This window comes from Nesoenas mayeri (assembly GCF_963082525.1).
Source record: "Nesoenas mayeri genome assembly, chromosome: 6".
In the NCBI taxonomy this organism is placed as follows: domain Eukaryota; kingdom Metazoa; phylum Chordata; class Aves; order Columbiformes; family Columbidae; genus Nesoenas; species Nesoenas mayeri.
This window is the reverse complement of record NC_137545.1, coordinates 2,654,439-2,667,567: the sequence shown is the minus strand read 5'-3', so window position 1 is coordinate 2,667,567 and position 13,129 is coordinate 2,654,439. Positions and strand designations below refer to the sequence as shown.

Genomic DNA, 13,129 nt, shown 5'->3' with positions numbered 1-13,129 from the left:
TATGTGAAGTTTTAATGGGTTTGCTGGGTTTCATGTGGGTTTCTTAGAGGACCCCTCCTTCCCAGAAGGGTCTTCGTCAGTGAAAGCACAGGGTAGTTGAGTAAAGTCCTGATGGACACTGCTGCTTTTCTGACTCTGCACTAAGTCACTGGAAGCTCAGAATTTTTCACTGTTCTCTCTCAAGACTAGTCACATTTTCACTCATAAAAATTAGGAATTCTACCCCTAAAACCATGAGTCACCAGATGTGAGGGTGGAAAATAAAAAGCACAGAAAAAGTTATTATGAAGACATGCTAAACCTTTCCTCTGCAGTCCAAGCTCTTGAGAGTCATGAACTTTTCCATTAACAGTGGATAATATTTGACATTCACTGTGAATGTCAGAGCTGTCACAACCCAGCTCCTGTGTCCCCACTGCAGCAGAGCAGGGCTGGATGCTTGGCAGCACACGGGCAGAGGTTCTGCTCCTCACAGCACACTCAGCCAGCACCGACCAGAGAAAGGAAATGCACTTAAATTGGGGCAATTTTTCAAAAAATTGAGTGGCTTTGGTTACTGGAGTCTGTCCTAATTTTAAGCTGTTCTTTTCTTTTTTAAACAGAGCCCGCATGCCCAGAGGCAGCCAATGTCCAACAGCAGCTCCATCAACCAGTTCCTCCTCCTGACATTCACAGACACATGGGAGCTGCAGCTCTTGCACTTCTGGCTCTTCCTGGGCATCTACCTGGCTGCCCTCCTGGGCAACGGCCTCATCATCACCACCATAGCCTGTGACCAGCACCTCCACACCCCCATGTACTTCTTCCTCCTCAACCTCGCCCTCCTTGACCTGGGCTTCATCTCAACCACTGTTCCCAACTCCATGGCCAATTCCCTCTGGGACACCAGGGCCATCTCCTACACAGGATGTGCTGCACAGGTATTTTTTTTCTTTTTATGTGCTATAGTAGAGTTATATCTTCTCACCATCATGGCCTATGACCGCTACATTGCCATCTGCAAACCCCTGCACTACAGAACCCTCCTGGGCAGCAGAGCTTGTGTCCACATGGCAGCAGCTGCCTGGGCCAGTGGGTTTCTCACTGCTCTGCTGCACACAGCCAATACATTTTCACTACCACTCTGCAAGGGCAATGCTGTGGACCAGTTCTTCTGTGAAATCCCTTCAATCCTAAAGCTCTACTGCTCATGGTCCTACCTCAGGGAAGTCAGGCTTCTTGTGGTTAGTGTAGTAGTAACATTTGGGTGTTTTGTTTTCATCATACTGTCCTATGTGCAGATCTTCAGGGCTGTGCTGAGGATCCCCTCTGAGCAGGGACGGCACAAAGCCTTTTCCACGTGTCTCCCTCACCTGGCCGTGGTCTCCCTGTTTTTCATCACTGGCACATTTGCCTACCTGAAGCTGCCCTCTATTTCCTCCCCATCCCTGGACCTGCTGGTGGCAGTTCTGTACTCGGTGGTGCCTCCAGCAGTAAACCCCTTGATCTACAGCATGAGGAACCAGGAGCTCAAGGATGCTGTGTCAAAACAGGCGACTGCATTTCTTCTGAAGATATAAACTGTCTCTATCTTCTTCTACATATAAGCTGTAGTCCAACTCATTGCACGTTCTTCCTCTCTGCAGTATTTTTTGTGTCCAGTTGTGGGTTTTTATTGTGATAATGTTGTAATTCCTTTTGTAATGCATTGCCTGCTTTTCTCACCGAGTGGCTGTGTCAATGAGGAACCCTACTCTCTGTGTTTAAGCAAAATAAAGGGCCCTTTAGTTAACTTTTTTCTGCTGACATCCTTCCTTCACAGCCTTTTTGGACCTGCAGGGACAGTTCCTGTGTGCACGGGTGGAAGGGTAAAGAGCCTTCACATGGCAACACCGACAGGGAGCACCAGTGCTTGGTCTTCCAGAGCTGTTCTCTCTTTCCTCTTCAACACTCTCCTTCTGATCCCTTGTGTTGGTGCAAGGCCTGAGTGCTCTGGCAGCTTGGTCACTATGACTGCAGGCGGGGACAGCCAACGGGCACATCTGTGACACAACTGGTCTCTAAATCAGTCTTTTCATAAAGAAATGTGATCTCTTCAAGGTAGTACCTGATGGTTTATACCTTCTTACAACATTTCTCTCAAGCATATGCCTACAAAAGTGTCCTGCAGATGAAAACACCAGTGTACAGCTGAACAGCGTGTATGTGCAGGGCTGGGCACACAGCAGGGTCTTCTCACAGCCAGGCTTCTGCCAGAGACCTGCAGGACCAGCAGAGCAGGGAGTATCAGCAGGGAGTATCAATTGTGTATCAGCAACCCTGGCTAACCGGGGAGGTCCCAGGTGACTGGCAGTTGGCGAATGTCTACAAGAAGTGTCAGAAGGAGGATCCAGGGAATTACAGGCTCGGTGCCCTCGGTGCCAGAGAAGGTCAGTGAACAGAACATCCTGAGTGACGTCACATGGCACACACAGGACAACCAAGCCATCAGGCCCAGTCAGCACAGGTTTATGAAAGGCAGGTGCTCCTGACCAGCCTGATCTCCTCCTATGACAAGGTCCCCCATCTTGTGCATGAGGGAAAGGCTGTGGGTGTTGTGTACTTGGACTTCAGTAAAGCCTTTGGCACCGTATCCCACAGCATCTCCTGGAGAAGCTGCAGCTAATGGCCTGGATGGTGTATCTGCGATTCATAAAGAACTGGCTGGAGGGCCAGGCCCGAAGAGTTGTGGTGAATGGAGAAAAACCCAGTTGATGGCCGGTGATGAGTGGGGTCTCCAGGGCTCATTATTTGGGCCAGTTCTGTTTAGTCTCTTTATCAATGATCTGCATGAGGGGATCAAGCGCACCCTCAGTATGTTTGCAGATGACACCACGCTGGGTGTGAGCGTTGATCTGCTGGATGGTAGGAAGGCTCTAAAAGGGATCTGGACCGGCTGGATCGATGGGCTGAGTCCAACTGTCTGAGGTTCAACAAGGCCAAGTGCCGAGTCCTGCATTTGGGTCACAACAACCCCATGAACGCTCCAGGCTGGGGAAGAACAGCTGGAAAGTGCCTGGAGGAAAAGGACCTGGGGGTGTTGGTGACAGTGGCTGAACATGAGCCAGTGTGTGCCCAGGTGGAAAAAAGGCCACCAGCATCCTGGCTTCTTCACTCCCCCTTGCTCCCATTGTTCAAGGCTAATCTCCGCCTTTGTTTCACAATCCAGGCTTAACTGTGCAGGCCCGAAAAGTCCCCGCTTAGCTTGCCAGGATCCATCTGTGCCTGCGTCGCCTTGCATTCAAGGGTCTCTCTCTGGTGCACTGGGTCACCTCAGGACCCCTGGCGAGCTTCTGTGCATGCTCTTCTTCGTTGGCCTTTGTTTCAAGGAGGAGGTGGGGGCAGGTGTGACTGAGGCAGCAGGTGAGAATCCATCTTCTGGGCGGCAGCTATTGTCCCCAGGTTGGAGAGACCTGTATAACAATCCCTTTTAGGAGGTGGGGACAAGCTTGGTTGAGGCAGCAGGTGAAGTCCATACAGCAGCTATTGTTACCGGTAGCCCCCAGGTCAGAGAGACCTGTGCAACACAATTCTTCTCCTCAGGCCTCTCTCCAAGTCACTGTCCATCTGTTCTTTCTGTCAGGGCCTCAGTTCTCCCAGTCCCTGATGATGATGTTTCAGGCAAATACTGTTCCATCTTCAGACCGACTCTTACACCCACTCGGGCCGTCCATGCTGCAAGATGCTGTTAAAGCCTGAGGAAAGAGCAGAAGAGTGTCCTGGTACTTTGATCTGTGCCTCAGGAGTTTTCAATCACCGTTCAAATGATTGTGCCGTACAGCAATAGAGTGAACTTGCCATTGAACTTGGTTAAGTCACACTTTTACAACATCATATTAAAACCACTTTTGCTAATATCTTTGACAGTGGTTCGTTAAGCAATCTCAGTCACCCATTGGTGACATCCTGGTCCTGTACCATCAGAGTCCTGTCTCGCCAGAGAATACCAATGCACTTGATAAAAGAACATTTTTTACTATGAGGTTGGCAAGACCCTGGAACAGGGTACAAGCTTCTCCTGGGGAGATCCTGACTGGACACAACAAGGAAATTTTTCACCATGGGAGCCATCAGCCATTGGAATAATCTCCCCAGGGAACTGGTGAATTCCCCAAAATTGGACACTTTAAAGATTCAGCTGGATGGGGCACTGGGGCAGCTCATCCAGACCGGGCTTATGCCAGGAAAGTTTGGACCAGGTGATCCTTGTCCCTTTCAGCCTGGGATTCTATGATTCTATGAGAAGGTGTGCACAGGTGTGCGTGTGTGTGTGCGCACACGTGTCCATGTATGTGAGCATGTATGTTCGTGTGTGCCTGTGTAGACACGCGTGTGCATACATGTCTGGGTGTGTGCAGACGTGTGTGGCTGCGTCTGTATAGACGTGTGGGTGTGTGTGAACATGCGTGTGTGTGTAGACACGTGTGTGTGTACGTGAGTGTGTATGTGTTCCGGCATGTGCGCCTGTGTGGGTGCGTGTGTGTATGTGTGTGTGTGTGCACACGCGTGACTGCGTGTGGAACTACGTCCCAGGAGCTGGGCTGGCACGGTGGGCTGGCACCGGGCATCCCACTGACCGGCACCACAGCTGGGACGGACACACCTGGGAGTTATACGGGCTTCTCCAAAACCAGGTTTCTCACTGACCCAAAACACGTCACTGACTCATGCACCTGAATAAAGGGGATTTGGGGCAGAGACAACATGGGGTTCAATTCCTTTCAAAACACAACGTTCCAGTGTTTGAGGGTTTGGAACAGGACGCGGAGCTCGGGGCTCTGCAGCCGCTCCCTGACCCCTCTGCTGCCGCCCAGCGCTGCCCCGACTGGGGCCTTGCTGGCCCCGGGACCGGCCCCCCGACCCGCTCCCCCGGGACAGTGTGGGTGCAGCGGACCCGCCCCGGCTCCCCCGGGGGCTCCTCTGCTCCCAGCCCAGCTCCTCCTGACCCGCCCCGGCACCGCGCTCGGAGAATCCAGGGGCCGAGAGCTGATCCCGGCACCGCAACGGCTCCCGCTGCCTCCCGGGAACCGGGGAACCGCCCGGCACCCCCGGCCGTGCCGAACTCCCGCCCGGCGCTCAGCCCGACAGCCCGCATACAGCGCGCCGCCCTCGGTGAAGGACCCGTTACCATAGCGACAGGGGCTGCGCCGCGCAGGGCCGGCCTCGGAAAGCCCCCGCTTCCATAGCAACGGGGGTGTCTGCTGCAACGCCTGACTACAAGTGTCCCCAGAGCCCAGCGTTGGGCTCTCCTCTCGGCCCGGCTGCTGCTGCCCGGTCCCCTCGCTGCTCTGTCCCCAGAGCACATCCCGCTGAAGGGACCAGAGCGGCCCTGCTGTCACTCCGGGGCTGGAGCAGCCTTGCAGCACTTCTGCAAGTCGTTTTCTTACAGCCCCGTAGAGCTGAACAAAGTTCAGCCCCGTCTGCGCAAAGGGGCGTCTCTCATTGGTGTCTCTGTCTTGCTACTTGGATTCAGACGGATCCTCCTGGTTCCCACTGAATCTCAGTTTGGAGCAGATGCTGAGGAAAACATGAGGAGGTTGTGTTTCTGCTTGTAGGAAACGATTATTTTGCAAATATAACAGGCCCAGGCAGGATCTCTCGGCAAAGCACGTTTTAATAACGATTTTGCAAGAGCGGGTGTTCTACCTAAAGGTCGGCACACATAACAGGGCGAAAAGCCCCTGCTTGTATCCCCCAAAATCCCGGCCGCAGTTTCCCTGCCCTGTTCCCCATTGGTTGGTAGTGCAGGGTTTACAGACTATCCCAACGCACACAATACCCTTCCCCTTATCAATCCATTTAACATATGGATTCCTGGTACTTTGGCTACAGTTCCCCCTAAATTAACTTGTCAATACAGGTGTCGGTTTGTATACACGTGTCACTACATATTCCGGGAAGAGACTGTGTTTTATATTAAGGTTTCACAGTCCGATGTCTCTCGGTCCTTCCCCCCTGCTGGGGTCAGGCACCAGGTCCTCAGTTATGTAAAAACAACGGGTCTTCGTTAAACGTTCCTTACATGCTCCTTAAAATACGTTCCTTTTCCACGAGCCTTCCAGCTGTCAGTGCCCGAGGGACAGCCCAGCTCAGCACCCGGCCCCAGGCACCGCCCGCTGGGTCCGTCTTCTCCTGCCCACACAGTCGAACACAAACAGCTTTCGCAGCTGCGACACGTTTGGTCACAAATCCAACACTCGGCACCACATGGGCTGCTGGGCAGAAAATTAACTGCATCGCAGCCACAACCAGAACAGATGTCTGATATCAGCTTTGTGCCACTCTGTGCTTTATCCACGGCTTTGCCTTATGGTGTGCGGACAGCAGAGGGGCTGGGGCTGGTATTGCCGTACACATCCCCCCTGTCCTGTGCACCCCAGAGCGAGCTGGCACGGGGGGCAGAGCTGGGGGTGATGACCTGTTAATGAGTCCCGTCTGTTCCTCTGTGGCTCAGAATTTGGCAGGCTGGTCCCGGCAGGGAAGCTGGGCTCCCTCAGCCCCATGCCCAGCTCTCGCTGCTGGCACCGCAGGCGCCCACCTCCCTGCATGCCCCGATATGAAGTTTGGTCCAGAATCGGTGAATTCCTGGGTTTGCTGCCATTACGACCCAGACAGTTGTGCTGCTGATCTGTATTTATTGCTCCCCCAGTTTTCCAGGCACAGGCGATGGCTCCTGGTTACGGCGCCTGCGGAGAGAAGAGGCTGCTGAGGCCCCGCCGTGGCCGCGGTGCCAGCGGGTGCGATGCTGCGGGGCGGCGCTGGGCACTGTGGGGTGCGGGCACTCGCTGCACGGAGCTGCGGCCAGAGCTGCTGGGACACCTCGGCTGAGGTGAGCATCTGGGATTTACAGCAGCACCCAACAGGGCGATTTCTGCTGGTGGGTTGTCTGGTAGGCAGATGTCTCTATTACGCTTCTCACTTGCCATGGCAATGTCATCCTTCGCTTTTGCTCCTGACCTTGCTCTGCCTACGTCTGGCTGCGGGGCTGCTCTTGTTGAGGCAGAGTCAGTTGTAACTAACGCTTGCAACAGTAAGAACAGGTTTCAGGACAGAGTGCCCAGGAACTGAAAGGCCAGTTAAAACATCTTTCAGCCGAACTCTCAGTGGAGTTTGGCCAGTAACTGACTCGGCACTTTAGAATACCGTACCTCTAAATGCTTCATGGCTAACAGTAGCCATCTCATATAGAAGCTGGGCAACAGCAACCCCAACAACTCACTTTTATCTCCTGATCCAGAACCAGAACACACAACACACTATCACCCCAAACAGCACACAGAGGAAGATCACCAGGAAGCCTTCTCCACAGTACGTCGGGGAAACGTAACGTTCCACAATTTTTCTGTTGCCATCCCGACCTGGAGGAACAATTCCATATGTTAGTGTGCCCGTACACTATGGGTAATCTCACAGGCGTCTGACATTGCCAGGAAATGTGCTTTCTCACTTTGTCAGCATGTCTGAACCAGTGAACATACTGGGGCTGCAACGGTTCCTTGGTTTCAGAAGAAGCAAATGAAATTCCCAAAGCTGATGCAAACTGATGCACTCTGGAGTCTCTCTTTCTCCTCTCAGCTTTGCTTACACTCTGGGATGGCCATAATCCAGTTTTCCCAGAGTGCCGGCTTTGTTCCCCCTTCTTGGTGATTCTTCCCATTTGCACACGATTTCTTTTGTGCTCGCCCACCTTTCCCTTGGAAACCAAGGCTCACCAGTGCTGTTGCACGGAGGCTCCTCTGACCCTTTGGGACAAGTGGTCCCACTGGACAGACCTCGCGAGGCAGAGGGAGAGCAGGTGGGGGAGCGCAGCTGTTTGACCAGCTGTCCCTTTGAGCGAGACAGACAAAAACCATCCCTGTGTCAGGGAATGCCACGCCCAGCTCTCCCTCCCCAGGGGACCCACAGCCCAGGAGGACAGAGTTGGGCCCTCTCAGGGGGCACCCGAACCTCGCTCTCCCTCTTTGCCTTTGCTCCAGCTTTGCACCGCTTGCATGCCCCCAGCCTTCAGGACTTGTCTCCCACTTATGGCTCCCTGCAAGGCTGCTCAGTGCCTGGAATCTTTTGAAAAAATTCCTATATCTCGGTGTTTCAGGCTTCCCTGGGGCTGGACAGCACTGCCAAGAATCAAAGAAAGGTAAAGCCTTTCTCAGCATGGCTCAGGCGCAGAGGATGCGGGAGGATGGTGCAGGTTCCCTCTAACCCACGCTCGATCTCTCAGCACATCCCTTTGGACCTCAGCTGACAGGAGGGATCCCCCTCTATTGTGCCTGGGGGGACTCACGGCAAGCTCTGGGATGCAGGGATTGCGGGAGGTACCTTCGATAAGAGTCGTGTTCCCCATCATCTGCTGAGCGTGGTTCAGATGGGCTCATTCCCAAATTGTCAGAGTTACGTTGGTTTATGACACTGGGTGACTGAAGGACAGCAATTACCTGCCGTGCCTGGTGATTGAATTGCCCGCGGTTTTTCATCAGAGACTGACACTGCATGGCCGCAATTACCTGGCGTGCCTGGTGATTGAATTGCCCGCGGTTTTTCCTCAGAGACTGGCACTGCATGGCCGCCTCCCTTCTGAAATGCCTCCTTCTCCACAGTCTCATGGTCCAGCTCTTTAGAAAGGAATTGGGTTGTTTTAATTAGAAGCAACCATTTCTCATCAGAGACACAATATCTTCAGATGGCAATACTTCTCAGAATACATTAGTAACACTTAGAAACACAGCCTGGACATTTGAGGGTGCATCCAGTCAGTAGTCCAAACAATATGTCATTCATGGAGAAAAACTTTCCAGTTTAGCAGTAGACAGCAAATCCTGACGTGCTGAGGGACTAGGAGATTGCATGTGATCTTATTCCACCCAGTGAGCTTTTGGCAAACTGCAAGATGATGGTAAATGACTTCCTTCCCAGAGGACAGGAAGGTGCTGCAGCCAGTTCAGCCAGGGAAAGAGCCCTTGTGAGCAGCACTTCCCATCATGCCAACTCCATCCCATGGGAAGGGTGACAGACACACAGGGTGGACCGAACTGCAAGCTCCGCAATTGTATTCTGGGCACTTTCACAAGTGGCAGTTAGGAGCCCACTGTCCCCCAAAAGAGGAAAACTACCACCAGGTTATCTAAGACACAACTAGAAAGGGAGAGCTGAACCGCCTGGGTCTGAATTCAGAGCCCTTCATTCTTAGCTGCCTTGAAGTCTGGTGTCTGGCCTCAAGCTGGGTGTCCGGCCTGTCCTGTCCCTGTCCCCAGGGTGTCACTGAGAGTCCTCAGACATCAAGGAGAACAGCCAGGCTGGACCAGGCCGGGGAGCTAGGGCTGCTCTGCTCCTGGCCAGGCCGGGCCTGCAGCCCAGGAAAAGTCTGCTCTGATCAATCCCTTCCTGCCATGTAGGCTACAGCTTGTCCAGGCGTGCACCTAAGCTCAGCTTCCCAAATCTTCTGCTTAGGAGCGATATATACACACCATGTTCCGCTTTGTCCAATTCCTTCAGGATTTCCGCTAGGACTTCTGATGAGCGCCGGGAAGATTTTCCTATTTCTGCCTTATACTTTGCTCTTTGGAGACCTTAACAGAAAGTGTAAAGGTAAATTCCTCACAAATAAAGCCCTGAAAACGAGAGCTTAGCCTGTCAAAGCAGACTGCTCATCCCTGCGATGCCAGGTGAGCTGTGGCACAGGATCCAGCTGAGGAGCTGGAAAAGCCGTCCCTGTACCCACACCTGCAACTGAACACCCACCACGAGTTTCCATCATACATTGTGATACTGGTAAGAGGAACAAAAATCTTTTAGAAACCCCAAGGCATAATGTAGCAAGACCAGGCATAATGTAAGAGAAACCTAACAGAGAAACAACAGCTCTATAGAGACTGGGCATGAGGCAAAGCGGGATGTCCTTGGCTTGCAAGCCGGGAAAGTGGAAAGTTCCACTCAATGGAGAAAGAGCTACATGACTTTTGCTGAGTAGCAGCACAAAATGACAATGTGCTCAAGAAATCAGGTCAAGTAGCCAACACTGTGGGTGGACACCAGCTGTGAAGACACCCAGGACCACTAGAGACCCCTGATGCAGACTCTGGAATACCAAAGATGGAATTCCGGCAGAGGGCGGGTTATGGAAATAACTTACGTTTAACACATTAACTAAGCGGTAGAAACAAATGAATATGCAACAGATATTTGTAATAAATACCAAGGAATGCGAATCACGTGCACGCTGGATTAAAGGAGCAATCATCTAAGTGTCCGGCACACTATAATGAAAGTGCTGCTTTTTAACACTTTAAAACTGTGTTAAAGAGTCTTTTTGTTGACTTTATGGCATCAACACACACCACCGTAACTGAATAGCAGAACGTATCAGGGGATAGTATAAGGACACGGCACAATGCAGGTCCATATTCTCACACTCGCGAGAGATGTCTCACCCCCCTTCCAGCTTTGAGCTGGCAGCTATCAAAGGAAGTAAAAAGCCATGACGTACCCATGCGATGACCCCAAGTTTCAGCCCTGGAACCCAGCCCGGGAGCTGAATACACATCACGTCCAGCCATGTCTGCAAACAGACAGAACAGAGAAGCTCCCATGAAATATTTCAGTGCACTTCTTTAGATCTGAAAAGCAGTGCATTCAGTTCAAGCACGGGATTGCTCCATGGCATTGGTGTCTGCCTTCCACTCTGGAGCGCTGTGAGGTTACCAGGTGCCTGCACCATGCTGATCTAAAGCAAACTTCACCCATTCCCTCTCTGCTCTTCCACACATCTGAGCGTAGGCCAAGAAAATATTAAGTTAAATTTCATATGAACAGAATAGTAAAACCTGAATGCTCACTCATTCAAGCGACAGACCTGGGGCATTGCCCTGAGGCTCCCAGACAAGATCCAGCTGGGAAGTCGGGTGACCATCGGCCACAGGCGCAGCTGTAATCAAGCACATTTCCATTAGATCTGTCATCTACTTCTTTCTCAGTGATCTGCAGTGACTGGAGGGGGGGTCAGGTAATGGCATGGCACCCAGATATGGGTGGAGGCTTCCAAAGCTGTGGAGGAGCTGGGGTGACACATTTGCTGGCACCTGGCAGCTCTCAAAATACTGTTTCCAGGCCATGTGCAATACCCTTCAAGGACAATCAATGACCCCTCAGGGATTTCCTACTGGGAGATTTCTACTGTGCACAGAAGAAGCCCCCACAAAAGCACTGGAGGGAAAAAACGATCATTCCCACATCTCATGGAGAAGAACCCGCTGAGCAGTGAGAGGCTTCACCAGCGCTGCCCACTCTGTTCCCCAGGCTGTGCGTCCCATGAGGACCTGGGTTCCCCAAGGAGAGCACTGCAGGGCAAGAGCAGGAGTGCTCCTGTTTTCCTAAGCAGACATGTCCCAAGGACAGACATCCCGGGGCTGAAAGGCAGGATCCAGCTGGGAAGCGTCAGAGCCACAGCCCCGAGCACAGCCGTGACCAGCCCGGGGATGAAGTGCTCCCACGGGCTCTTGTTGGCCCTGCAGTGCCGCTCCGGCCACAACCTGCGGGCTGGGGGAAGCTGCCCCAGGGCAGGGTGGCACAGGGACAGCTCTAGGGACAGTGTCTCTCCTGGCACTTCAACCTCAGGTGAGATGTCTCTACCTCAGAGGTGCCTGAGGCAGCAGATGTTCTCAAACATCTTGAGCTTGGACCCAGACTTTGCTCTTGCCTTGGTCTGTGAGTGCTGCCCTGTCCGATGGCCACCCCTGCCCTGTGGCCACCAGCAGAAGCCTGTGGGCACTGAGCACCCTCCTCCTGCTCCAGGCAGCTCTCCACACTCATGTCTCGGGCTTCTGCGGCCTGTGTTTCCAGCTCGTGCCTGTGTTTCCAGCTTGTGCCTGTGTTTCCAGCTCATGCCTGTATTTCCACGTTGTTCCTGTGTTTCCAGCTCATGCCTATGTTCTGAGGTTGTTCCTGTGTTTCCAGGTTGTTTCTGTGTTTCCAGGTTGTTTCTGTGTTTCCAAGTTGTTCCTATGTTTCCAGCTCATGCCTGTGTTTCCACGTTTTTCCTGTGTTTCGATGTTGTTCCTGTATTTCCAGCTCATGCCTGTGTTCCGAGGTTGTTCCTGTGTTTCCAGGTTGTGCCTGTGTTTCCAGGTTGTTCCTGTGTTTCCAGGTTGTTCTTGTGTTTCCACATTGTTCCTGTGTTTCCAGGTTGTTCCTGTTTTTGCAGGTCGTTCCCATGTTTCCAGGTTGTGCCTGTGTTCCCACATTGTGCTGGTGTTTCCAGGTTTGTGCAGGCTTTGCTGGTGTTAGATGTTCTCGTGGGACTGGAACAAAGGCTCTAATCCACAAATCACCAATTTCTCCTGCAGACACTTGTCTGCATCTCTCAGCATGTATCCCAAGGGAAAGGTCTAACGAATGCAAACATGCTGCTTTTATGAGCTGGTTCAGAGCAAAAGTACTTTGGGCAGTGTGTTAATTGACCCTGGTCTGACATCTGAAACATGATGAAATGCCAAAGAACATCCTAAAACTACATAAGATAAGCGACCAAAATAGAAGCATTACTGTCCAACGTCAGAAATATCTAATTGTGCACCCAAGCCACATCATTGCAAACTTGCCTGTCAAAACGTCCCTTACCACCCAGGATAACAACTTTGTTGTTGACGTCTTGCTAAGTTTTATGATATAGTTACAAACTTTTGCCAAGCCACTATTTGCTGTAATTTTTAGTAAATCTGTGATTTAATTGAATGCTTCCAGTAATTGTCATTATTCCGAGTTACTGCACAGCTTATTGAAACGTTAACTCTGCTCTCACCTCACTGAGTCAGATGGGACAAGAGGCAGAGCCTGTTTGGGAGTTGTCACAGTCTGCAGACAGAGGCCAGCTGGGGGCTGGGGCCCCAGGGGTGGGGCTGTTCCTGCCCCATACCCTTGTCGGGGTGCTCACAGCTTGGAAAGGGCTTTCCAAAATCCTGCTGGGAGGAGCCAGATGTGGCCACCCCCGGCACAGCCTCAGGGTCTGCTGCCCACCTGCCCTCAAATCATCTCTGCCCAGCTGGACATTGCCCAGAAGTCACTGCCAGTGTTGCTGTTCTCCTTGGGGCAGCACGGTGCTCACCAGGCACGGCCAGAGCTG

General features: G+C 52.4%; 1 protein-coding gene and 1 pseudogene across 2 annotated transcripts in view; one reads left to right on the top strand and one right to left on the bottom strand.

Moving 5' to 3' along the window:
• Positions 1 to 13,129, bottom strand: part of LOC308041719 (cytochrome P450 20A1-like) — a 136,367-nt pseudogene that overhangs the window by 83,982 nt on the left and 39,256 nt on the right. The window lies entirely within an intron of this gene.
• Positions 627 to 1,559, top strand: LOC308041677 (olfactory receptor 14J1-like; the record flags this gene model as incomplete). Its single annotated transcript, XM_080346585.1, has 1 exon — positions 627 to 1,559. The coding sequence occupies one exon, from the start codon at positions 627 to 629 to the stop codon at positions 1,557 to 1,559; it is 933 nt and encodes a 310-aa protein (XP_080202711.1).